Below are 24489 nucleotides of genomic sequence, written 5' to 3'. Positions count from 1 at the left end.
GATATTCAGGTCAATACACGTCATGTATTTCCCTAAACTCTTCCATGTCATATTGTACCATTCCCCCATCCCAATCTTAAATTTCCCTTTATATACTGTTTCCCTTCATTAGGACATAGGTTTTCGAGGACAAAGACTGTCTAACTTGCTTTTATTTGTATCTACCATTCATATTACATTTCTTGGCATATAAATAACAATGTATTAAACACACTCTCTCTCTCTACTCTCTTTCCCCCCTTCTTTTTCTCTCTCTTTTTCCCCTCTTCCCCACCTCCTTTTTTCTCTCTCCTCCCACCCTTATACAATTTAATGCTCTAATGCAAGGGTTCTTAAACTACGGCCCTCTGGCCAGATGCAGCAGCTGAGGACATTTATGCCCCTCACCCAGGGCCATGAAGTTTCTTTATTTAAAGGCCCACAAAACAAAGTTTTTGTTTTTACTATAGTCTGGCCCTCCAACAGTCTGAGGGACAGTGAACTGGCCCCCTATTTAAAAAGTTTGAGGACCCCTGTCTAAAGTATAGCCCATAATTCTGGACTATTACTAAGATTCTGTTATTGAACAAATTAGCAATCTTCACTTTCACATTACTTACAAATTTGACAAAATGGAGCATCTATAGCAGATTCTCTATCTGGGGAACTTGGTAAGGAAGTTGATTTAATCTCTTGAATGAGTCAAAAGGATATTAAAAGGTACTAATGTACTGGAATACTAGCATATAGAATTAGAAATACTATTACTGTGGAATACACATATTTTATTGCATGTTTCTCTGAATGATATATTTTCTTTTCTTTTTAAATAAATGAAGAAAATACCTACAGACTCTACAGGATAAATTTGTAGAAAGAATTGTAAAATGAAAATTTTAGCAAACATTTTGCCAGAATTTCTGCCAATAGAAGAAGTTTGCACAATCTCAACATAAGAGGAAAAAAAACCTTTTGAGACAAGCATATATTACTTTCAACTCTCAAAGAGACAGAACAAAATGTTACCTTTTAGTTTCTCCTTTGCCTTCCCCACAAGAAGACATTAAAAATAATTTATTCTACTAAGCTAAGGTAACATAAAAAACCACGGAATGAGTTGCCTTCCTGTCAATGATGTCACTAATATTGTCGGGAAAGATGTCCTTTACTCAACCAAAGAACATTAATAAGAAGGAAAAGAACCTAGCTTTTAAATCACTGTTAACGAAAGAAAGCTATGACAAAAATGTGAAATTTTTTTGTAAGAAGTGTATGTGTATTTTAAAATGTAAAGTAGTAAATTATTTTAAAGTTAATTTTATTTATTTTAAAACTGAAAAGCAACCAACTGACTACAAGAGTGAACAGCTTTTTTCACTTCATATACTGATAGAATATAAAATGAACACCTGCATTTTGGGGCCTTATTGTTTTCTGGTAGTATCCTATAACATTTTGATAACCTCAAGGTAGCACCTGTAATGCTATCCGTGTAGGGATTTCTAGGCTGAGGAACATGTTTGGAGGCAACTGAAGTTTCTCTAATTCTAAATTAAATCCTTGAGTTGTTCTCAAAAGCCTCAAATGATATCAAATGCTATTTTCTATGCAATCTATTTGCAATAAGGAAATGCAGTTCTCAATAAGGTAACATGAAGATCCATTTTGGGGCAAATCAATACAGATCTGCTTGTTGTGTTCTTTAAAAATTCTTCATATTAAGGCATAAATTTCAGTGAAAAAAACAATGTGATGATCTATGAATTCATTATCCAATGCAACTTTAGGAATACAAAGTTGTTTCTTATTCTAAAGGTTCCTCTGTTTTGTAAACTTACTTGATTCACTAAAGTTGAAGTGATTTTTAACATAGTCTGGGAATTCACATTTCAAACAGTTGTTTTCAAGGGTATTCATCAAAGTAGTTTGATCATCTATTTTCATAGTTTCAATTATTTTCTCAGTCACTGGATACCTTTAAGTAATGATCAGAGGAATAACTCTCTTATTGGGGATATTGTAGATAGGATTATATGACCTCTTTGTTTTCTTCCAACTCATATTCTGACTCACTACCAAAGGTGGTCATCTCTTTGTTTATAATAATAGTTATTTATTTATTTATTTTTATTTAATAACTTTTTATTGACGGGGCTTTTTATTTTACAAAAACATGCACCATGTATTTCAAATTTTTCTCCCTCCCCCCACTTTAGACAAATGTAATCCAAATACTTTAAAGCAGAGATCCTCAAACTACAGCTCGCGGGCCAGATGTGGCAGCTGAGGACGATTATCCCCCTCACCCAGGCCTATGAAGTTTCTTTATTTAAAGGCCCACAAAACAAAGATTTTGTTTTTACTATAGTCCGGCCCTCCAACAGTCTGAGGTACAGTGAACTGGCCCCCTATTTAAAAAGTTTGAAGACCCCTGGTTTAAAGTATTCAATTCTTCTAAATGTTTTGCCATAAGATCAAAAGAAAAAAAAAAGTAAACAAACAACAACAACAAAAGTGAAATTACTATACATTTATCCACATTCAGTCTTCATACTTCTCTGTCTCTGGATGCAGATAGCTCTTTCCATCCCAGGATTGTTAGAATTGCCTTGACTCATTTCATTGTTGAAAAGAGCAAGTCCATCACAATTGATCATCACATAATATTGTTGATACTGTGTACAATGTTCTCTTGGTTCTACTTACTTTACTTAGCATCAGTTCATGCAAGTCCTTCCTGACTTCTGAAATCAGTTCTTATGGACAATAATAATCCACTAAATTTATAACTTATTCAACCATTTCCTAACAAATGGACATCTATTCAGTTTAGAGCTCCTTGACGCAACAAAAAGGGCTGCTACAAACATTTTTGCACATGTGGGTCCTTTCCACTTTTTTTTTTTATGATCTTTCTGGGATACAATCCAAGTAGACACTACACAGTTTTGATAGCCCTTTGGGCATAGTTCCAATTGTGCTCCAGAATGGCTGGATCAATTTTCCCATATCACTTCCAACATTTATCATTAACTTTTCCTGTTATCTTGGCCATTCTGAGATGCGAAATGGTATCTCTGAAGTGCTTTAATTTGAATTTCTTTAATCAATAGTGATTTAGAGCATTTTTTTCATATGACTATAGTTTGAATTTCTTCATCTGACAATTGTCTGTTCATATCCTTTGACCATTTATCAGTTAGGGAATGGCTTTTATGCTTATACCTTTGAATCAATTCTTTATATATTTTAAAAATGAGGCCTTTTCAGAAACACTGGATGTAAAATTTCTCCCTCCTTTTCTGTTTCCTTTCTAATCTTGGCTGCACTTGTTTTGTTTCTACAAAATCTTTTTAATTTAATATAATCAAAATTATCCATTTTGCATTTTATAATGCTCTCTAGTTCTTCTTTGGCCATAAATTTCTCCCTTCTCCATAGATCTAAGAGGTAGACTCTCCCTTGCTCTCCTAATTTGCTTATAATATAACCCTTTATGTTTAAATCATGAAACCATTTTGTTTCTGCCATATTATTTTCCGGTTTTCCAGCAACTTTTGTCAAATAGTGAGTTCTTAACTCAAAAGTTAGAATCTTTGGGCTTATCAAACACTAGATTTATTAGTCATCAAGTATTGTATCTTATGAACTTAATCTATTCTACTGATCCACTACTCTATTTCTTAACTAGTACCAAATGATTTTGATGACTGTTGCTTTGTAATATAGTTTTACATCTGGTACAGTTATGCTACCTTCCAAACATCACTATCTTTAAAGACTCAGCTTAAGCTCTACCTCTTTAATGAAGTCTTCTCTGATAATATCAACGCAGAAGAGTCAAACCCATTGCCCATAAAACTCCTGAGTGTGGCCCATGCCACATTAAAATATTTAATAAAATAAAATATATAGTCTACAGATATCCTGACACTACTGTTGTAAGGCCCAGCTTCTTAAATTGTGGTTAGCCACCCAATATGGGACTCATAACTGAATGTGAGGGTCATGACATTATGATTTATGATCAGTGTTTGATTTGTATACATATTTTATATATCTATATATGTAGAGTCATGTAAAAATTTCTTGAGAGAAAAGAGGTCATGAGTAAAAAAAAGTTTAAGAAGCCTTGCTCAAGTCCTGCTCAAGGTAGTGCTCAAGCTTTAGGATTCTGTACTTATCAAATTCACAAGACAGCAGTGTCATTAAAAATCTAGAGAAAATACGAGTTATTAAGGAGAAGAGAGTGAATGAATAGTGTCATTGGTTGCATATGAAGGATGAGTCCAGCTAAACACAATGGTCAAAGGAGTTTTCATTCACTCACTCACCAACTGGACAATTCAGCTGAGTATATGAACATTAGTTTTAATGTTTTGTGGAAATCTGGATCTTGAGGTTTTTTGTTCCTGGTATGGAGAGGATTAGCAGCTGGGTAGATGGCAAAATGGCAGCACAGGATAGGTCCTAACACTGGTGGATGGCTAAGAGGGATATGGAGCATGGTCTGGCATTAAAAACTTTTTAAATTTAAAAAAAGTGCAGAAAAAGGAAATGAAGGGAAGAAGGAAGACAAAATAGCTGGCTATAAATAATAATCATAAGGATCTTGCTGGCAATACCCAAAGGAATTGATTTTAATGGTTAAGACAATATGCAAAACTGTTCTCTCTCAGTATTAAAAAAAAAAACTAACACACTAGTCATCCAAATAATTTATATGCTAATAATAAAAATGAGGCAATATGTTGTTTATTAACAAGAATCCAAAGAATAAACGAATTGTTTTTAATTTATATAGGGGGCTTCATTACTGCTACTCTATCTCTAGTCTCCAAAATAAGTATATAAGTACATAAGAAACAACCAAGATTTCCTGACTTTATTTTCTATCTTATCTTAAATCATGCCTTGAACAGTTCATCTGTTACATTCTCATGAACAAAATTATGGTTCATGTCACAGAAAAAAAGTGAGGCTCTGCATCTTTAATTTTCTCTCAATACTTTCAGGAATATAGCTATATTACTAAAATGAAGCAGGTATATCTAACCACAGTTTTTTAAATCAATGATCTCAAAGCAGTGTAAGAACCAAGTTGAAAAATAATTTTGAGTCAAACTTTTACACAAAAAATGCCACTTGTAAATTTAAAGGGCATTAAAGATGTGAAGGATGGTATAATTTGGAATTAAAGCAGATGGACACATTTTTTGTGATCATCATCAATAAACTAAACAAGGCATTAAGATGAGACCATTTGATAAATCTAAAGCATCAATATTTGTGGTTTATCAAATAATTGCCTAGACACCTGAATATCTGATTAAAGTCCATTCCTTTAATGTTAGTAAATTTCTAGTTTAAGATTTCTCTAAAGGTAATACTGAATTTTGTGGTGAATTATCAGCCATCTGAGTGTTAGGTCTGGAGGCAAAAGATCAAAGTTCAAATCCTCTATTTGCTGTGTGACTACAGACAAGTCACTTAACTATTTGGGCTTCAGTTTCCTCAACTGTAAAATAAGACTCAGACTAAATGATGAATAAGATCTTCTAACTTTAAATTTTACAAAACTGTGTGAGATAAAAACATCATCAGAAGTCAGTTTTAATGCCGATTCTGGTTTAAAAAACAAATAAACAAAAAATGCCCTTTCCTCCATAGTGGAAGCCCACTAAATGCAGGAATCACTCACTTAAGTATCCTGGGCAAAAGATTCTATAACAGGTAAATTAAGCAACACAGACTATATGGAAAGACCCCAACCCACCCAAAAATTTAAAATTTAAACACCTAAAAATTTATAACATTTCCAGTTTTTAGGATCTAAATAAAGAAGGAAAACACATGTTACTCAGTGTCCAAATAAAAATTACAACTAAATACACATTTACAAATGAAGGATTATGTTCAAGTTCACAAATGCTGTATCTTCAACATGGTATGGTAAGGTACCAACATAGAATGGTAAGGGAGAAAGATCTGGGGGAGGGAGGAAGAAAGAGAGAGAGAGAGAGAGAGAGAGAGAGAGAGAGAGAGAGAGAGAGAGAGAGAGAGAGAGAGAGAGAGAGAGAGAGAGAGAGAGAGAGAGAGAGAGAGAGAAAGAAAACAAAAACCATTTTTAAAGGAAAAACACTTCATTTTTATTTACCTTGATGAGTCATAGTGACTGTCTCTTCATTAGATTTATTGTTATAGATGACTACAGCAATAGCATTGTGGAAAGCTGCCCGTGATATTTTCTCTTTAAATGTACAATTTCCTCTTTGTAGCAAAGCAATCCATTGTTTGATGTCAGGTGGGACATGGAAACGTGTTTGAGGATCACAGCCCAGATGATCTGCAACTTAAAAAAAAACAACACCAAAAACAAAATTTCAGTCAAAGTTTAAAAACAAAGTGAAATGAGTAATTTTCTGGCCAAAGTGACTACTCATTATTACAACTTTTTGAAAAGCTTCTGGGTATTATATACACCAAAAATTAAATAGTTTTAAAACATTCTTAGATTTTTAAAAAATGTAATATTCAAAGACCCCATATGCTACCAGAATGGTGAATCTGAGCTTGAGGAATTTTGCTCACTGATATTCTCAACTTATCCAAGTGATGATTCAGAATCACACTGGAAAACACACACATGTATGGGTATCAACAAGCAGTTCACTTATACTTAAAAATATAATTTTTTTCTTTTGATTTCTTTTATTATTAGTTATATATATGTATTCCCTAAGAGATGTGGCCAAAGAATACGAATATTTCTTAAAAGAATTTCAAAGGAAATATGGTTTTTTTTAAGTAGTAAAATATAATTTTTATGAAAAGTTAGGCACATGACTAATTAAATTTTTAAACTTTTAATATGTAATAAATTTGTCTGTCTTAAAAATAATCATTTATTTCTTTCTCTAAATTTTTTTATCTATCACAGGGAGAGAAGGAAAAATCTTTGACATTAATGAATAACAATGATAATCAAGCTCAAGTCCTTTCAAATTCTTTGCATAATATAATATGGTCAAAGTTATCCAAGGTAGTGTATAAAAGTTTTAAAATAGTAAAACTATTTTTACAATAAAAGGCAATGCAGTGAAAAATGAATTATTCAGCATTGCCTACAGTTTAGGATTCATCTTTTGGAATGAAAGGTCTTGAAGCCAAAGTAAATCTCTTTATAATCCTTTTCCTGCCAAGCCTGAAGGTTTTTCTTCCAGAAATTCAATCTGAGTCAAATTGAAGAAAAATAGAAATCTATATTAATATTATTTGACTTATAGTTTATTTGTCAGGGTAATTTTTTTTTTTTTAATCTGATCATTTTAAAACGGGCTATACTAAATCTTGGAGGGAAAAAACTTGAAATAGATTTTTATTTTACTCAAGTATGTGTGTGTGTGTGTGTGTATCTCGGGTAGAGTTTCTCTATTAGGATCTCATGTGTGACTTTTTTTTAAAAATGAGACTATTTTAAAGTAATGTTATCTTAGCATTACGATCTATGTTATCAGTTTGTCCTGAGAAGGGAAAAATGAACTAATTTTAATTGGGTTTTTAAAAATTATCTTTGGATAGATTTTTTTTTTTTTTTCTGAGACAATTGAGATTAAGTGACTTGCCCAGGATCACACAGCTAGAAAGTGTCTGAGATCAGATTTGAACTTAGATCCTCCTGACTTCTGGGTTAGTGCTTTATCCAGTGTGACACCTAGCTGCCCCTCTTGGATGGATTTTTAATTTCATTGTTGTTAAACACTGATTTCGATCCCAAATCTTTCCATATCTTCTCATCTATGACTTTTCATAAACAGTTTACGGAGGACCTACCCAACATTCTTGGGTCATTCTTTTACAAATTATTTTAATCATGGAGTATCAGGCTATTCTATTGTCTGTCATCACAACACAACTTACTGTGTGACTACAGACTAGTTTTTAGAAAAAGAGACCTCTTTTTCTAAAAGAGCTATTTTTGTAAAAAATTCAAAAACATCTTTGAAATGTCTTTTATACCACTCTGATTCAAAGAGTTATTATTACATGCCTACTCTGGGTAGGTGATAGGGACACAAACATCTTAGAGTAGTCTTTGCTTTAAAGGAATTTACGTGATTAGAAGTAGGGAGGGGAAAAAAGCAATATAGCAAAGGGGACAGAACACTGGACTTGGAGTTCAAAACTTGTTTGAGTTTATTATCTGTGATCACAGAAAAATAAGTCATTTAATCTCTCAATCTTAGTTTCTTCCTTCAGTGGGAATAATTTTAACAGTTACCTTACAGCATTGTTGTAAGGCTCAAATGTAAAGGACTTTCTAAGTGTTAAAAAACTATATACAAATCTCAGTTATATTTAACCATACCAGAAAACTGGCTATATGGTAATGAATTCTTTGCACATGGTAATCCATGAAACTAAATTATTATTATTAAGTACTTAATATAGTGAAATATTACAAAAAAGAAAAGGCTATATAGAATGCTATGAGAAATATGAAGGATAAACCTTATTATCAAGAGAGGATGACTAGATAATGTGCTATGGAAGAGGTAGTAGCTAAAGAAAGGCATGTTAAAATTGTATCTTGTTCTGGTTCTCCTGACTACTACCCCCAAACCCTAGTTAATACAATAAGTGAATCTATAACAATAGTAGGAAATAAGAATAACAAAGGGGAACATGGAAGTCACTGACAAATTGTCTCATAAATTAAGAGAACCTAGAAGCCATTTTCAACTGCCCCATAAATTAGCTGAAGCCACATCCTGAGACTACATGCTAAAACAGGAGAAGTCAGCTAGGTTCCAACATAACAGCTCCTGAGTTCTGAAAATTTTCCTCAGTCTGCAAGTTACAGATAAGCTCCAGATATGTGCTGTAAAACCAGCAAAACTTTATGTAAACAAGGGAACTCTAAGATAGTGTAGATAATTTTGAGAGGATATGAATATATTAATGAACTAAACCTAACATGGGATGGATAAGCATTTGTCCCTCCCTTACCATCACAAAATTTTTTAAAATTGAGACTTTAAACTCATGCCTCTCTGCCCCCTAGAACCTTTCCTTCTGCCATGGTCCATGCAGTCCAAGTGCTTTCAACTTGTATCCATGGTTCCCTAAGTGATTCTCTCTGACACTCTCTCTCCTGTTCTCTTCTCCCCCCAGGCCACATTTCTCTATCATTCCATCCTCCATCCCTCACCTCATGCTTTTGGCCTCTGTATTCTCTAAGACCTATTAACGTATTATTGATGAATTACTTCCCTGCTTGCTACCATCACAATCTTTCCTGGTGAGTATCCAAAATTTATTTACCCAAGCCCAAAGATATTCCTTTTCTGATATATATATATATATATATAGCCACCCCTATTGTGGACAAGCATGAGACTGTAAATCTATTGTTAAAAAACAAGGATGACAGAGAATCTTGTACACTTCCCAAGGAGGAACCCTTTCATTGTTGAACTGTAATAAGGCAATCATTCAAAAGGAAAGAATTCTATTAAGTAGAAATGTGGAGGAAGTGTTTCAGACAATGAGGAATCAGGTGACCCATGCAAAGGTTAGAGAAGTGCCAGATTAGATTGGGGAACCATTAGCTGGCAGTATGGCTAGAATGTATATGTGAAGAAAAGCACCAGGAAATGTGACTAGAAAAGTAGGTTGGAACAAGACTGTGGGCAGCCTTAAGTGCCAGAATATAGAGTGTATTTTTACCTATTAGGTTAACCAATGACTCTCAGAGTGACCCGGGAAGACTCCAAGACATTTACAAGGAATCTGAGTGGCAAAAACTATTTCTATAATATCAGAACACTTAAATTTCTAATATAGCAAATATCAGTAAATTTAAGCCACATAAACAAAAGTGCTTTGGAGAGTCCTCAATTTTTAGGAGTATAAAGGTTTCCCGAGATCAAAATTTGAGAACTATTGATCTAAGTAATAGACATCAATATTTGTTTGACCTGGTCAGTCCTACATATTAAGGCAGATAAGAGGCAGAATCTAATGGCAAGGAGATGAATTACTAAGAAATTGTCTACAGGAGAGTCAAGTCAACAAGCATGTTTTAAATATACTCTTATTTGCCGGGCACTGTACTAAGCACTAGGAATATAAAGACCAAAAAAAACCAAAACAAAAGCCAATCTATAAGAATGATGGTGATGGTGGTAGTGTAAGGTGTAAGAAGCCTGGAATGGCAGGGGGGCAAGTAATTAAAGGTTCTGAATGCCAAATAGAGGATTTTATATTTGATTCTGGAAGTAATGGAGAAACATGGGAGTTTGTTGACTAGGAAGGTAAAAGGGTTGGATCTATGCTTTAGGAAGATCAATTTGACAGGATATACTGTAGAGGGGGGAGAATTGGGGTACGAAGACCAATTAAAAGGCTACTGTTACAATTTAGGAATGTGGGAACGAGTCTATACCAGAGTAGAAGCAGTGTTAAAGGAGAGAAGAGAGCATATATGAGTTGTTACCAAGATAGAATTGATGGGACTTGGCAAATAATTTGTTAGGGGAGGTAAGAGAATGAGGAATCAAGGATGTCCCTAGTCTAGGATCCTGTATGATTGGGAAGATGATAGTACCCTTAATAGTAAAGTTAGAAAAAAGGGAGTGTTTTAGGGAAAAGATAACAAGTTCAGTTTGGGACATAATGAATTTGAGAAGTTCAGTAGGCAGTTGGAGATGTGTACTTGGAGGAGATTGGAACTGGATAAACAGATCTGAGAATCATCTACATAAAGATAAGATGATCTAGAAAGCCTGATGAGATCACCAAGTAAAACTGTATATATAAAAATAAGGAGAAAAGAGAAGAAACCCAGTATAGTGCTCAGGTAGCACAAAGGTTAACAAGAAAACCTGGACGAAAATCTGGCAAAGAAACAGGAGAAACATGAGAAAGCAATGTCTAAAAAAAAGCCTAGAGAAAACAGAGATATCAAAAAGAAGAGACAAATTGATGAACAATGTCACTGGATTCAGGAAAATCAAGAAATAAGAGGACTGAGAAAAGGCCATTAGATTTGATTATTAAGTAATCACCAGCAACTTTAAAAGCAGTTTTCAATTGAAAAATGAGGCTAGAAACTAGATTAAAGATACTTAAGAGTGAGAGAAAAAGAAGTAGATAGATGGCTTTCTAAAGAAATTTAGCCATAATGACAGGTAAAGATAATGGTGAATGTTGGAGGGGATGTGGGAAAACTGGGACACTGATGCATTGTTGGTGGAATTGTGAGTGGATCCTGACATTCTGGAGAGCAATTTGGAACTATGCTCAAAAAGTTATCAAACTGTGCATACCCTTTGATCCAGCAGTGTTACTACTGGGCTTATATCCCAAAGAGATCTTAAAGAAGGGAAAGGAACCTGTATGTGTAAAAATGTTTATGGCAGCCCTTTTTGTAGGGGCTAGAAAATGGAAACTGAGTGGATCCCATCAACTGGAGAATGGAGGAATAAATCGTGATATATGAATATTATGGAATATTATTGTTCTGTAAGAAATAACCAACAGGACAATTTCAGAAAGGCCCGGAGAGACTTATATGAACTGATGCTGAGTGAAAAGAGCAGGACCAGGAGATCATTATATACTTCAACAACAATACCATATGATGATCAGTTCTGATGGATGTCTCTTCAACAATGAGATGAACCAAATCAGTTCCATTTGTTCAATAATGAATAGAACCAGCTACACCCCGTGAAAGAATTCTGGGAAATGAGTGTGAACCAGCATTTCCAATCCCTGTTTTTGTCCACTTGCATTTTTTATTTCCTTCACAGGTTAATTGTACATTATTTCAAAGTCTGATTCTTCTTGTGCAACAAAATAACTGTATGAATACATATACATATATTGTATTTAACATGTATTGGTCTACCTGCCATCTGGGGGAGGGGGTGGGAGGAAGGAGGGGAAAAATTGGAAGAAAAGGTTTTGCAATTGTCAATGCTGAAAAATTACCCATGCATATATCTTGTAAATAAAAAGCTATAATAATGGGAAAAAAAAAAGAAATTTAGCCATAAAAGAGAGAAGTATGGGATGCTAGCTACCAGGAATGGACAAAGCAAGTGAGGGTTTTGAGGATGTGAGAACACATGGGCATATTTATAGGCAGGAGGAAAGTGGCCAGTAAACAGGGAGATATTTATATTAGTAAAAAAGTATTGAAGACAAAGAAAGGGAAGAAACCTGTTGGAGAAGATGGAATAAAATGAGGTCATGTGCATGTAGAGTTTCTTTCTTTCTTTCTTTTTTTTTTAATAGCCTTTTGTTTACAGGTTATATGCATGGGTAACTTTACAGCATTAACAACTGCCAAACCTCTTGTTCCAATTTTGCATGTAGAGTTTCTAAGAAGAGTCACTTCTTCATGTGAGATAAAGATGGAGGAGGAGATTGTAGCTGAAGGCATCTGAGTTTTTTGTTCAGAGAATGGAAGAAAAAGGAACCTTAGTGGGGGCAGCTAGGTGGTGCAGAAGACAGAACACCACTCCTGAAGTCAGGAGGATGAGTTCAAATCTGGTCTCAGACACTTAACATTTCCTAGCAGTGTGACCCTGGGCAAGTTACTTAACCCCAATTGCCTCAGAAAAAAAAAAGGAAGAAAGAAAGAAAGAAAAAAACCTTGGTGAATATTCTCAATTTTTTTAGTGAAATGAGATTTTTGAGGAAGGATGGAGAGCCACTTTGGTAAAAGGGATAATTTTATAGCACTGAGAGCCTAGTTGAGACAATATCAGATAATTTATAGTGGACCTGGTCAGTATAGTATTGTGATTTTCTCCAACTACATTCAGCAACTGATGAATAGTAATAAAGATGGTAGGAGTAATCCTAGACTATGATTTGGTAGAGAAAAATTATTGAGGGGATGAGGAGGGCCCACTTAGGAGTATAGTGTTAAACTGGTTCACCAGGTAGTCAAGAACAGGAAGAAAAAAGAATGTACCTAGTACAGGAATGAAAGCATGAGAAAGAAGTGAGGAGATAGAGGGTCTATAGGCCAGGGAGAGGTCGAAGAATAAGGTCAAAGATTTGCAAGGCAGAGGCAGAAGTGGAATGATACAGATAAAGACCAGATATAGACATTTATCGGATCAGATAAAGACATTTCAAAAATCATAAACATGCAAGTAGGACACCTATAGGTCGTGATATAGTCAAGAATTTGGCCATCTCTGTCTGGAACTGAGGTGGGATAAAGGGGTAAAATCACAGAAAATACATAAATTAAAGAGGGCTTGAATTAGAATAGAAGTAATGTGAATAGACTAGATAGGTAAGTAGAGAATCAAAGAATAATGGTATTTCCATGAACCACTGAGGTTACTAGGGGCTAGGAGTGAAGCCAAGATGGCAGAATGGGAAATGGCATTTTTTTCCTTACCTTCTTCACAAGTTCCTCCATAATAACCTAAAAGATGTGCTAAACCAAATTTGAATTGTGAAAGCCAAGAAAAAGTCACACTGAGTCATTCTTCCAGCCCAAGGCAGCTTAGCAAGACAGATTAAGAATCTGGGTAGGAGCGTAGAACAGCAGCGTAGCAGAAGGTTGGAAGCAGCAGCAAGAATAGACCAGAACCTAGGGATGGTAGAGTGTTGTGGCCATCTTTTAAGAGGTCATGCATATGAGCCCTTTGATCTCAGAGAGGAGATAAATGAGGCTGTAGACTCAGAGTATGAAAAAAGCTCCAGTTTATTATGCCAGCCAGCCTTGTTATATACATTTTTATAAGCATGATCAGCATGTGGACAATAGACGATCCCCAATCACCATTCAGAGAAGCAGCTAGTGGGCTTTGCGTATGCATGTTATCTGCCAATGGGGAGGAGAGCCAATACAGCAATTCAGCAGCTCGCTCACAGGAGAGAGGCCCTGTTCAGACATCCCTGTTCTTGTAGCCACTGGCTGTGATCCTTGGCTTATGCTCATTCCCACGATAACAAATCATTGCTCCTTGCTCAACAAGGGCATTTCTGCAATGTGCCAGAAAACTTGCTTTGCACCAAAGGTCAAGGTGACCTCAATACTCCCTCTTAGCAGGGGAAATCAAATTCAGTCATCTTGATTCTGCAGAACATCTCAAAGGGCCAATTATGTATGATTAAGTCCAGCAGTGATCTAGGGAATTCAAGCATACACAAGCCAAAAGACTCCCCAATCTGGATCTGGAGTTTGCAGATTATAGACCAGGAGAATAGTGAACAGATCTTTCCCCAGATCATACCACTCTGAAAGCATCAAAAACTTACAGACCTTGAGACTGAGTTGTAAAAGTAGCAAAGGGCATTTTAAAAAGCTAAGGCCAGAAATCTCTCAACCAAGGACAGTAGAGTTCATCACAATTTAGTTTAAAGTCAACAAAAAGATTGGAAAAATAAATAAACAAATAAACAAAAAGAACCTGACCATGAAAGACTAGAATGGTGACAGAGAAGTAGCACATACAAACACAGAAGAAATGACTTAAAAATATATGCAAAGCCTCAAAGAAAAAAGCAGATTGGTCACAGAACAATAAGAATTCCTAGGAGAGTTTAAAAGATTTTTTTTAAAAGAGCAAAATAAATTGGGAAAAGAAATGAAAAGCTATGCAAGAATATTATGAAAAGAGAATTAAGAAGTTGGTAAAAATGCTGTAGAAATTAATTCCTTAAAAATCAGAATTGGATAAATGGAAAAAAAAAAAAAACAGGCACAAAATCTCACCAAAGAAAATATGTACATTTTCTTGAACTGGTAATTTGTTGTTATATATTTTAAATCCTCCCTGATGTTCTGCTGGGCACGTGACAATGTTCTCTTTTGTTTTGTATTGCTTTTGTTTTGTATTGTTTTTTAATAAAAGAAAAAAAGAAATTAGTTCACTTTGCTCTAAGTTCTGCACTTTTTAAAAGATTGTTATAATAGCCCTAGGCAACTAATGTCTTAATATGATTATTCATATTCACATATATACAGACATATCTTTTCCTGCTGACTTTGCTTTAATTCTGCTCCTTAACTTGCTTTGCTCTTACTTGACCTCTTCCTACCCATGGATTCCTCCCTTTACCTTCTTTCCCCTTCCTTTATAATCGAGTTTAATTGTCTTTGCTATTCTAAGAGAAAATGAAGAGACATTTGTGACCCCTACTCTTTCATCCCTTTGTGACCCCCTCTAATAGGGTCATACTAAGCTCAGCCTCCTGTAATGGGAGGAGAGGAAAGGAGAATATCATGGAAAACTTCTCGCCTGTATGCCCCAAGAGGTGGATGGGGCATGGAATGAGGAATAGTCGCTCTATAATCTGAGCGATTCCTGGTGAGGCCCCAAGGAACATTCATTCCTTGAGTGTCCACTCACTGTTCATAGGCTTATCCATTTTAGATCTATCCAAGACAAGTTTTCATATCCATTCCTATGACTTACATATGGAATTCACCACATGTTTAGTAGGAAGTATAATTTTTTTTTTTTTTTGTAAAACCAAGTATCTTCCTCATACTCTTTTAAAATCACTCTTAAACAAGTGTATTTAAGTTATACTAATATTATTTGGTCTTCAATATATTTTTTGACCGTCCAGCAGTAAAAGGAAGAAAAATTTCAGAATTTGGTGGAAGTATTTAGTGTGCAAAAATTAACTCTTACAGAGGATTGAGCTCCTAAATCTTCTTTCTACACTCTTTGCTTCATCATCTAACCATCCCTTCCCCCTTATTTTTTATAAATTTTGGAGGGTGTTATACCTTTCATGGTATATATGTAGTGTTGCCCATTAAACCCATTCCTGATGTGAGTAGTTTTCCAACTACAAGCCCTCCTCCCCATAATGCTTCTATGTCTATTTCTCCTCTATGCCTCATTTGTATAATTAGTATTTTTAACTTAACTCTGTAAATCTTTCTTTTGAGCTAGTCTATTTTTGATATCAATCTCAAACATAGTGTACATTTCCCATGCAAAAAAAAAAATTAAATAAACAAACCATTTGTCCATGTTGAGTTTCTTGAAACTGATCTTTGATATTGGCCCAAATATTAATTTTTCTATTAAGTTCAGATTTGGTTGACAAGAAGTGCTGAAAATCTCCAAGTTCATTGAATGTCCATTTTAAAAAAATTCAATATTATGTGTAATTTTGCTGGATATGATTCCTATCATATAGTTGCTGATAAATCCTGTACAATTCTAATTGTAGCTCCAGAATTGTTTTTTTCTTGTTTCTTGAAAATTTTTCTCTTTGTTCTGGGAGTTTTGTAACTTGGAAATAATATTCCTGTGTGTTTTCCATAAAGGATCTTGTTGAGGTGGCGATTGGAATTTTTTCTATTTCTACTTACCCCTCATGTTCTATCACTCTAGGACAATTTTCTTGGATTAATTTCTACATTATTGTGTCGAGATTCTTTTTTTGGTCACAACTTTCAGGCAGTTCAATTATTCTTATGTTTTCTCTTCTTGATCTGTTCTCCAGATTGAAATTTTTCTTATAAGATGTTTCACATTCTGTTGTTTTTTCATAATTTATAATCTGTTTTGTTATTTCTTGGTCTCTTATAGCTTTATTGGCTTCCCCTTGCCCAGTTCTAATCTTCAAAAAATTATTTTCATCTTTCAGACTCTGAATCTCCTTTTCTTAATGGGTTAACTTTTTTTTTTTTTTTTTTAAATAATCTTCTTGTTTTTCTAGGATGGCTTTTATTTTTATTTTTTAGTTTTTCCTCAATGCTTCTTATTTGATTTTTAAATTATTTTTTTGAATTCTTCTATCAATTCTCTCTAGGCACTGAGTCATTTCATTGGGGTAGAAGCTTTTTCTATTTCAGCGTGTGCTCCTCTAAAGATAAATCCTGGTCTTCCCTGTCTCCGTAGTAGGTTTCAGTGGTGGGATTCTTTCTTCTTTGCCAGTTCTTTTTTTTTAATAAGAGGTGGTAGTGTAAACACCTCTAATGATGGGGTGAGGAAATGTTTCCCATCAGGTCTCCCCTTCTAACTAGAAACCCCAAAACCAAGAGCGCCACCATCCTACAAGTGCCCATAACCAGAAGCATCTCTCTGCTTCTGCACTCACCAGGTGCTGATCCCTTTTCACCCAAGGTATGTCTCGACAGGACAGCTGAGCATGGTGTTCCCAATCAGCTGGTTTTCCAGCTTGGTCTTCCTGGACTCAAATCCTGACTCCACATACAATCTAGGAGGTGAAAGTCTCTGTGGTTCCTGCTGAGGGTCCAGTCAAACCAGCTAGCTTCAGGGCTACCCACATATGTTTCTGCCGAATTAGCCCAGAGGTGTTTGCACTTTACATAGGTTAATTTCAGCCTGGGATCTTGTTGTGTTGTACTAAGGGGTCCTCTTTTTCTGCCCCAAAACTTCTTGATTTTTCATTAGTCTATGTTTACCCTTAGGCATTTGTGTCCCATTTGTGTAGAGAGCTTAAAATTTATCAATCTATTCCACCATCTTCCCACAATCCTCCGAACCAACTTCCTCTTAAATACTCATAAGGCAATATCATATACAAAGAATTATCAAGGTGAATGTCTAATAAAACTAGTTGAATTGTCTTAATGTTACTCCCAACTCTCCTTCCCTCTCCCCCAAACCTCTTTGGGCCTTTATGATAACAGAAATAGTAACACAATTTGGAATCATTCTAGAAAGTTTTATTTCAGATCAAACATATTTACAAAATAACCACCATCATCCACAACAGGAACTAACAATCTGACTATTTGCATTTGGCTTTTTAAAAAGGAAAAAAAAAACGAGGATGTTTTTAAATATTAACATTAATACTAAGGGTAAACATTTGTATTGCAGGCACTAGACACTGGATATTTCTCTTTGTATATGATTAATATTACATTCTGATCTTTTTAACGAACATGCTAGAGTGGATGTCATTGGAATGCCATTTTGTCAATTGTCAATGTCATTTTGACATTGGAAAACGTCAAAAGAAGCAAAATTCACACACTTAAAAAAAATGAACTGGGAATAATTAGAAAATAAAATATCAGCTAATACAACTAACAAACTGCTTTCAGTTTACCCTTTGTATATAGCTTGTTATTGTTGCTCAGTGTCCAATATCTGAAGTGTATAATTTAGTATTCATAACCCTAGAGGTGAATAACTATTACATGTCCTTTAATCTATAAGCATACTCTGGATCTTCCATCTACCTTTCTGCAAATGCTCTCCTTTAGAATTATAACACTCCCTGACAGCTTCTATAGCAAGTGGGGCGTGAAATACAGAAGCTTAGAAGCCAATTTTGCTTCCTGATACAGAGTAGCTGAGCTTGGCCTCGTTGTTGATGCTGGACATGGGCCCCATGGAGGTCTTGAAGAGGACACTTCTGTCCTCTGTACACCACTGGCTCAACCTGCTAAAGAGAATTCCTTCTGGATTTTGTTGATGTCTTGAATTAATTAAGCCTTGAAGCTTTCAAATCAGCAAAGAGATGTAATCTTCTCATCTGCATCTTCGAATGGATACTCTATAAAAGTGGCAGATGGCAGATTTGGGGAGCAGGGATTCCATCTGTTTATAAAAGAGGGGTGGTTTTGCTTATCCCACTGAATTCAAATTCCCAACCTTATGGCTTAATTCAGTGATGTAGGAAGAAATTTAAACTCACCACAAAAAATAGTTATCAATTGCATTTTAAAATATCCTAATCACCTGCTGGCACAGCAGGTTCCAGATTAATCAAGTTATATTTATAGATCAGCAGTAAGACGAGAAAAAATAATTAAAAGAATAAACATAGACAATAAGAAAACAAAACTATCAACTAAAACATTAGTCGAAACAATTAACAATATTAGCAAAGTTGCAGGATATAAAATAAACACACAAATCATCAAAATTTCTAATAATTTCCAACAAAACTCAGCAGGAAAATAGAAAAACAAGTTCTTTTTAACAAATATAGATGGTACAAAATACTTGGGGTTATACCTGCAAGACACACAGAGGAACTATAGGAACACAATTACAAAAACATTCTTCACACAAATACAAATTTAATTGGAAAAATATTAACTGATCATTAATAGAGCAAGCCAATATAATACAAATAACATACTACCTAAATTAATTTACTTATGCAGTGCTATACCAAACTACCAAAGAACCAACTTTATAGAGCTAAAAAAAAATTTATATGAAGCAACAAAAGGTCAAGAATATTAAAGGAATGAATTTTTAAAAGGAAAGCAGCTCAAAAGAATATTATAAAATTGTAATAATCAAAACAATTTGGTACTACTTAAGAAATAGAGTGGTTGATCAATAGAACACATTAGGTACACAACATATAGACAGCAAATGAACATAGTAATTTAGGACTTGATAAATTCAAAGATCCCAGCTTTTGGGAAATGAACTTACTATTTGACAAAAACTATTGGGAAATCTAGAAAGCAGCCTGGCAGAAACCAGAACCTCACTTTCTCTATCAAGATAAGCTTAAAATGGGTCCATGATTTAGACATAAGGAGGATATAAACAAATTAGTGGAGCACGGAAGATAATACCTGTCAAACCATGGATAGGAAAAGGGTTCATGACAAAACAAGAGACAGAAAGTTTCATGGGAAGTAACCTTGATAATTTTGCTTACATAAAATTAAAAAGGTTTTGTACAAATGAAACTAACATGGCAAAAATTAGAAGGCAGGAAAAGGGGAAAATATTTGCAGTAAACTTTCTGGTAAAGTCTCAACTACAAAGGTAAGTTATCCAAATTTACGAAAATGTGAGCCAGTCTCCAAATGATAAATGATCAAAGGACAGGAGCAAGTAGTTTTCAGAGGAACAAATCACACTTCTAAACAGTCAAATAAAAAAAAAATTGGTCTAATCACTAATCACCAGAGAAATCCAAATTAAAACAATTCTGAAGTGCAACTTTACATACATCAGATTAGCTAAGATGGCAGAAAAGAAAAATGATTAAATGCTGGAGAGGATAAGGGAAAATAGGTACAGTTATACACTGTTGATGGAGCTATAAACTTGTCTAACCATTCTATAAAGCAATTTGTAACTATACCCAAGAGCTATTATATTGTATGTACCCCTTTACCCAGCAATGTCACTAGGTTTATACCCCAAATGGGTCAGAGAATAAGGAAAAGCCCCTGTGTATACAAAAATAGTTACAGCAGCTCTTTTCATGGTAGTAAAGAATTGAAAACTGAGGGGATGCCCATCAACTTGGAAAGGGCTAAACAAGTAATGGCACATAAATGTGATGGAATATACTGTACTTACTATAAGAAATGATCAAGATAGTTTCAGAAAAAAAAATGGGGACGAATATGCATTGATACAAAGTGAAATGAGAAGAACTGGAAGAATAATTCACCTAGTAACAGCAATACTGCAAAGATATATCATAAAGATATTGTGAAAGACTTACTATCTCTAACCAACACAATGATTCCAAGGGCCTCATGATGAAAAATGCTATCTATTTCCAGATAGAGAACTGATAGAATCAGAGTGCAGACATTTTCCTCTTTCTTAGAACATGGCTAGTATGAAAAATCGGTTTTATATAATAACTTCATATTTGTAATGGGTTTTGCATCACTTGCTTTCTATAGGGGAAGGGAGAAAATCTGGAACTGAAAATAAAATAAAATTGAATTGACTTTTTAAAAAACAGAATGAATTTGTAGTAGGTCCAAACAGCACGATTATTCCAGTTACTGTTTCAGAAACAGGAACAGTAATGATGGTGATGGTGACAGAATTAAGGATTAGAAGAGTCGGGAAATGGGGAAAGGACAAAAGAACACATGATTCATAGACAAAGCACATTAGAGAAATAAAGTCAAGGCAGTAGATTGAAAGAAATTTCAACAGTCAGATCTTAAAGGTAGCAGTCCTCAGGTGAGGTTTCAGGATTAAGTATGTCTACCATTGCTTACTGGTCATGTCAAACTGGCTGTCTCATTCAAACACATGTCCAAAAATAGAATCCACTATCTTTCCCCAAAAGTTCACTTCTCTTCTGAATTTTTTTATTTCTACTGATATCAACCCCATCTTTCTAGTTCCTTAGTTTTATAACTTTAGCATCATCCTCACTCTTCCTCACTCCAGATGGCCATAAAAAATACAAAAGCAGTAAAAGACAGTATTTGCCCTCAAAGAGCTTAAAATTTTGTTAGGTAGATAAATGGAAAGAAATAACAATATAATAAATTATATAACTTTCAAAATAAATGCTATAGACTAAAAATGCTTAGAAGTTTGGATAAAGGAAAAATTGTATAAAGAGAACTAATAAAACTAGCAAAACAGATTTGGAGTGGGGAATAATAGGAGAGTCCATTGAACTTGTGAATGAGCACAAATTACCAAGAATTTTTTTAAAAAGTCATCTTGAAGACTATGAACATTTCCATTTAGCTTAGGAATAAAAAATCTTATCAAAGGGTATGTGTTGCCTAGGTTCTGAACTAGTTTTGTTGTGTATTCCAAAATGAGGTTGAATTGGAAGGGACTTTATCCATCCATTGTTTAGTATAATTCCTTTGTGATAAAGATGAAGAAACTGAGGTCTAGAGAAGAGAAATAATTTGTCAAAGTCCTAAACTAGAGGACAAAGAATCAGAAGTTCTTCTGTAAGAAATGACCAGCAGGATGAATACAGAGAGGATTTACATGAACTGATGCTGAGTGAAGTGAGCAGAACTAGGAGATCATTATATACCTCAACAACAATACTGTATGAGGATGTATTCTGATGGAAGTGGATTTCTTCCACAAAGAAATCTAACTCAGTTTCAATTGATCAAGGATGGACAGAAGCAGCTACACCCAAAGAAAGAACACTAGGAAATGAATATAAACTGTTTGCATTTTTGTTTTTCTTCACAGGTCATTTTTACCTTCTGAATCCAATTCTTCCTGTGCAACAAGAGAACTGTTTGGTTCTGCACACATATGTTGTATCTAGGATATACTGTGACATATTTAACATTTTATGGACTGCTTCCATCTTGGGGAGGGGGGTGAAGGGAGGGATGGGAAAAGTCGGAACAGAAGTGAGTGCAAGGGATAATGTTGTAAAAAAAATTACCCAGGCATGGGTTCTGTCAATAAAAAGTTATAATTAAAAAAAAAAAAAGAATCAGAAGTCCTAATTTACTTAAAAGCCACGTAACTCCAGGCAAATTATTTAATCTTTAAGTCTTCATTTCCTCACCTGAAAGATCAGGATAATACTTGCTTTGACAAATTCACCAAGTTATGAAAAGCAAATGAATCATAAAAGCTCCCTCAAATAAAGACAGTACCCAATTTAAAAATCTTTAATCGACACTTATAAATGCCTTGTTTATTCTACTTCCTTAATAACTTTATTATCTACCCCATTTTAAATATAGAAGTCTAAATAAAATAAATGAATGAATTAATGCAGCCTCAAACTGCCATCTCCAGTTGTCTTGATCTATATCTTGCCACTGGACGCAAAAGGCTCTGGAGAGGAAAGTGAAGCAAGTGACCCTGCAAAGCCCTCCCTCACTTAAATCCAATTCACTTGCATGTCATGGCATCACCTCCCTAATATCATGGCCCTTTTTGAGAATGAAGGACAAACAACAAATATAGAAGTATCAAACTCTAACTTAACTACAACAAACCACACTAGTTTAGTCAGGCCTTCATCATCTTTCCTCTCTCTATCATCCTATTTCCTCCTCCCTCCTTCATCATTATGCCTCCAATTTGTCTCTCTGCTTCAAGATTTTCTCTTTTCAGTTCATCTTCTACACTGCTTCTACACACTTTTACACTGCTGCAAGACACTGGTTATTTGTATAACACCATATTGCTCCCCTCTTCAACAGACTTCAATAGCCCCCTCTAGGATAAAATAGAAATTTCTCTTTATAGCACTTAAAATCTTTCTCAATTTGGCTCCCATCCATCCTTCTTGACTATACATTCTCTCCCACTAGCTGCACAAAACTGCTCTATTCTTGAGCCCAAGTACTGGTTTATTTGTCTTTCTCCATCTCTCATCTCCATGTAAAAGAACAGGCAGGCAAGTCTCTCAGGCTTGCCATGCTTTTCTGTATTATTTCTATTTTCTGGAATCTTAAGATCCCTTCTAGGCTCAGCTCAAATGCCATGTTTTTCATAAAAATCTTTCCAGATTTCCCCAATTATTAAAGTCCCTTTTCAATCATTTTCTATTTCTTTTGACCATTGCATTTATTTATTTGTGAGCATGTTGTATGATCCCGAAATATAAATTCCTTCAAGGGAGGCACTGTTTCACTGTTATAGTATTATACCTAAAACTTATCTTGTTATAGTACCTGCAACTTTAGTGAATACCTAATAAATGTTTGTATATTGAATGGACTGAATTTCTTAAACACCCATGTTATATTATCTGCTGAACATGAAAAATAATGATAGTCTATCTTTAAAAAACAAAATTTCATGGAATGACCATCAGTCATTTTCAGATGGGAAATCATTTTAATTAGTTTAACAGACACCATGCTTAGTAGGTCTGATATACAGACAGTTTTCATAAGTTGTAATTGATTCTATAGGTAATTTGTTTTTGATATACATTCAACAGCTTTAGTGACTTCAGTTATAAGTGCTTTTTATGAGGCATTAGGAACCTATGATGGAAGAGTTTAATAATTACTCTTATGATAACTTTAGGGAAGGATGGATGCTTTCACTTTGCAAGGCTAAGGTACAAATAATTGCTCTAAGAATAATAAGCTTCTATTACCTTAGAGCTGGAGTAAATATGGGAATTTTGAAAAAAAATTGTTGAATTTTATAGCATGCTAACAGAAATCATATTTATATGTCAAATTTATAAGGAAAGGAATATTATGAAGAAGTTTATTTCAAAATTAAGCTCTCCACGTTCAGAGAAACAGAGGGCAAACTAGTATAGTATAGCTTGAAATAGATGCTGTATATGTATATGCATATATATACATATATATATGTTTAGTTGTATTCCTGCAGGAAGGTGGGAGAAAGAAAAGGGGAAAAAAGAAGTAAAAAGTGCACAATAGAGAACAAAAGAAAACCTACAAGAAGCAAAGAAAAAATAGACATTCTGAACACATTGGGTAATATTTATCATAAAGGATTTCTTGAAATGGAAATCTATTGTTTCATATTTTGAATCCTCTAGTTCTGTTGTACATATGGCAATGTTTTGTGTTTGCTTTTTCTGGTGTTTTTTCTCCTATTTTGCATGTTAATTTTAGATAAATAAAATTTAAAAAGAAAAAGAAATACAACAGAAGGAAATTCAGAAGTAATATGTGGCTTGCTGACACACTGGATTATAGTACCAGGCCTGGAATCAAAAAGATGTGAATTCAAATCCAGCCTCAGACACTAATCAGTTATGTGATCCCGGACAACTCAACCCTGTTTGCCTCAGTTTCCTTATCTATAAAATGAGCAAAAAAAA

The 24489-nt window shown here is 34.5% G+C and overlaps 1 protein-coding gene across 4 annotated transcripts in view; it reads right to left on the bottom strand.

Annotated features, from left to right (window-relative positions):
- Positions 1 to 24489, bottom strand: part of RNF130 (ring finger protein 130) — a 130013-nt gene that overhangs the window by 90439 nt on the left and 15085 nt on the right. For all 4 annotated transcript variants that reach the window (XM_031953818.1, XM_023506823.2, XM_023506827.2 and 1 more), the window contains exon 2: positions 6137 to 6331. In XM_031953818.1, the coding sequence (XP_031809678.1) occupies positions 6137 to 6331 (195 nt within the window). The remainder of the gene's footprint in view (positions 1 to 6136; positions 6332 to 24489) is intronic.

The sequence above is a fragment of the Sarcophilus harrisii genome, chromosome 2 (assembly GCF_902635505.1).
Source record: "Sarcophilus harrisii chromosome 2, mSarHar1.11, whole genome shotgun sequence".
Classification (NCBI taxonomy): domain Eukaryota; kingdom Metazoa; phylum Chordata; class Mammalia; order Dasyuromorphia; family Dasyuridae; genus Sarcophilus; species Sarcophilus harrisii.
Note: the sequence above shows the minus strand (reverse complement) of the source record. Positions and strands in the feature narration are given on the sequence as shown.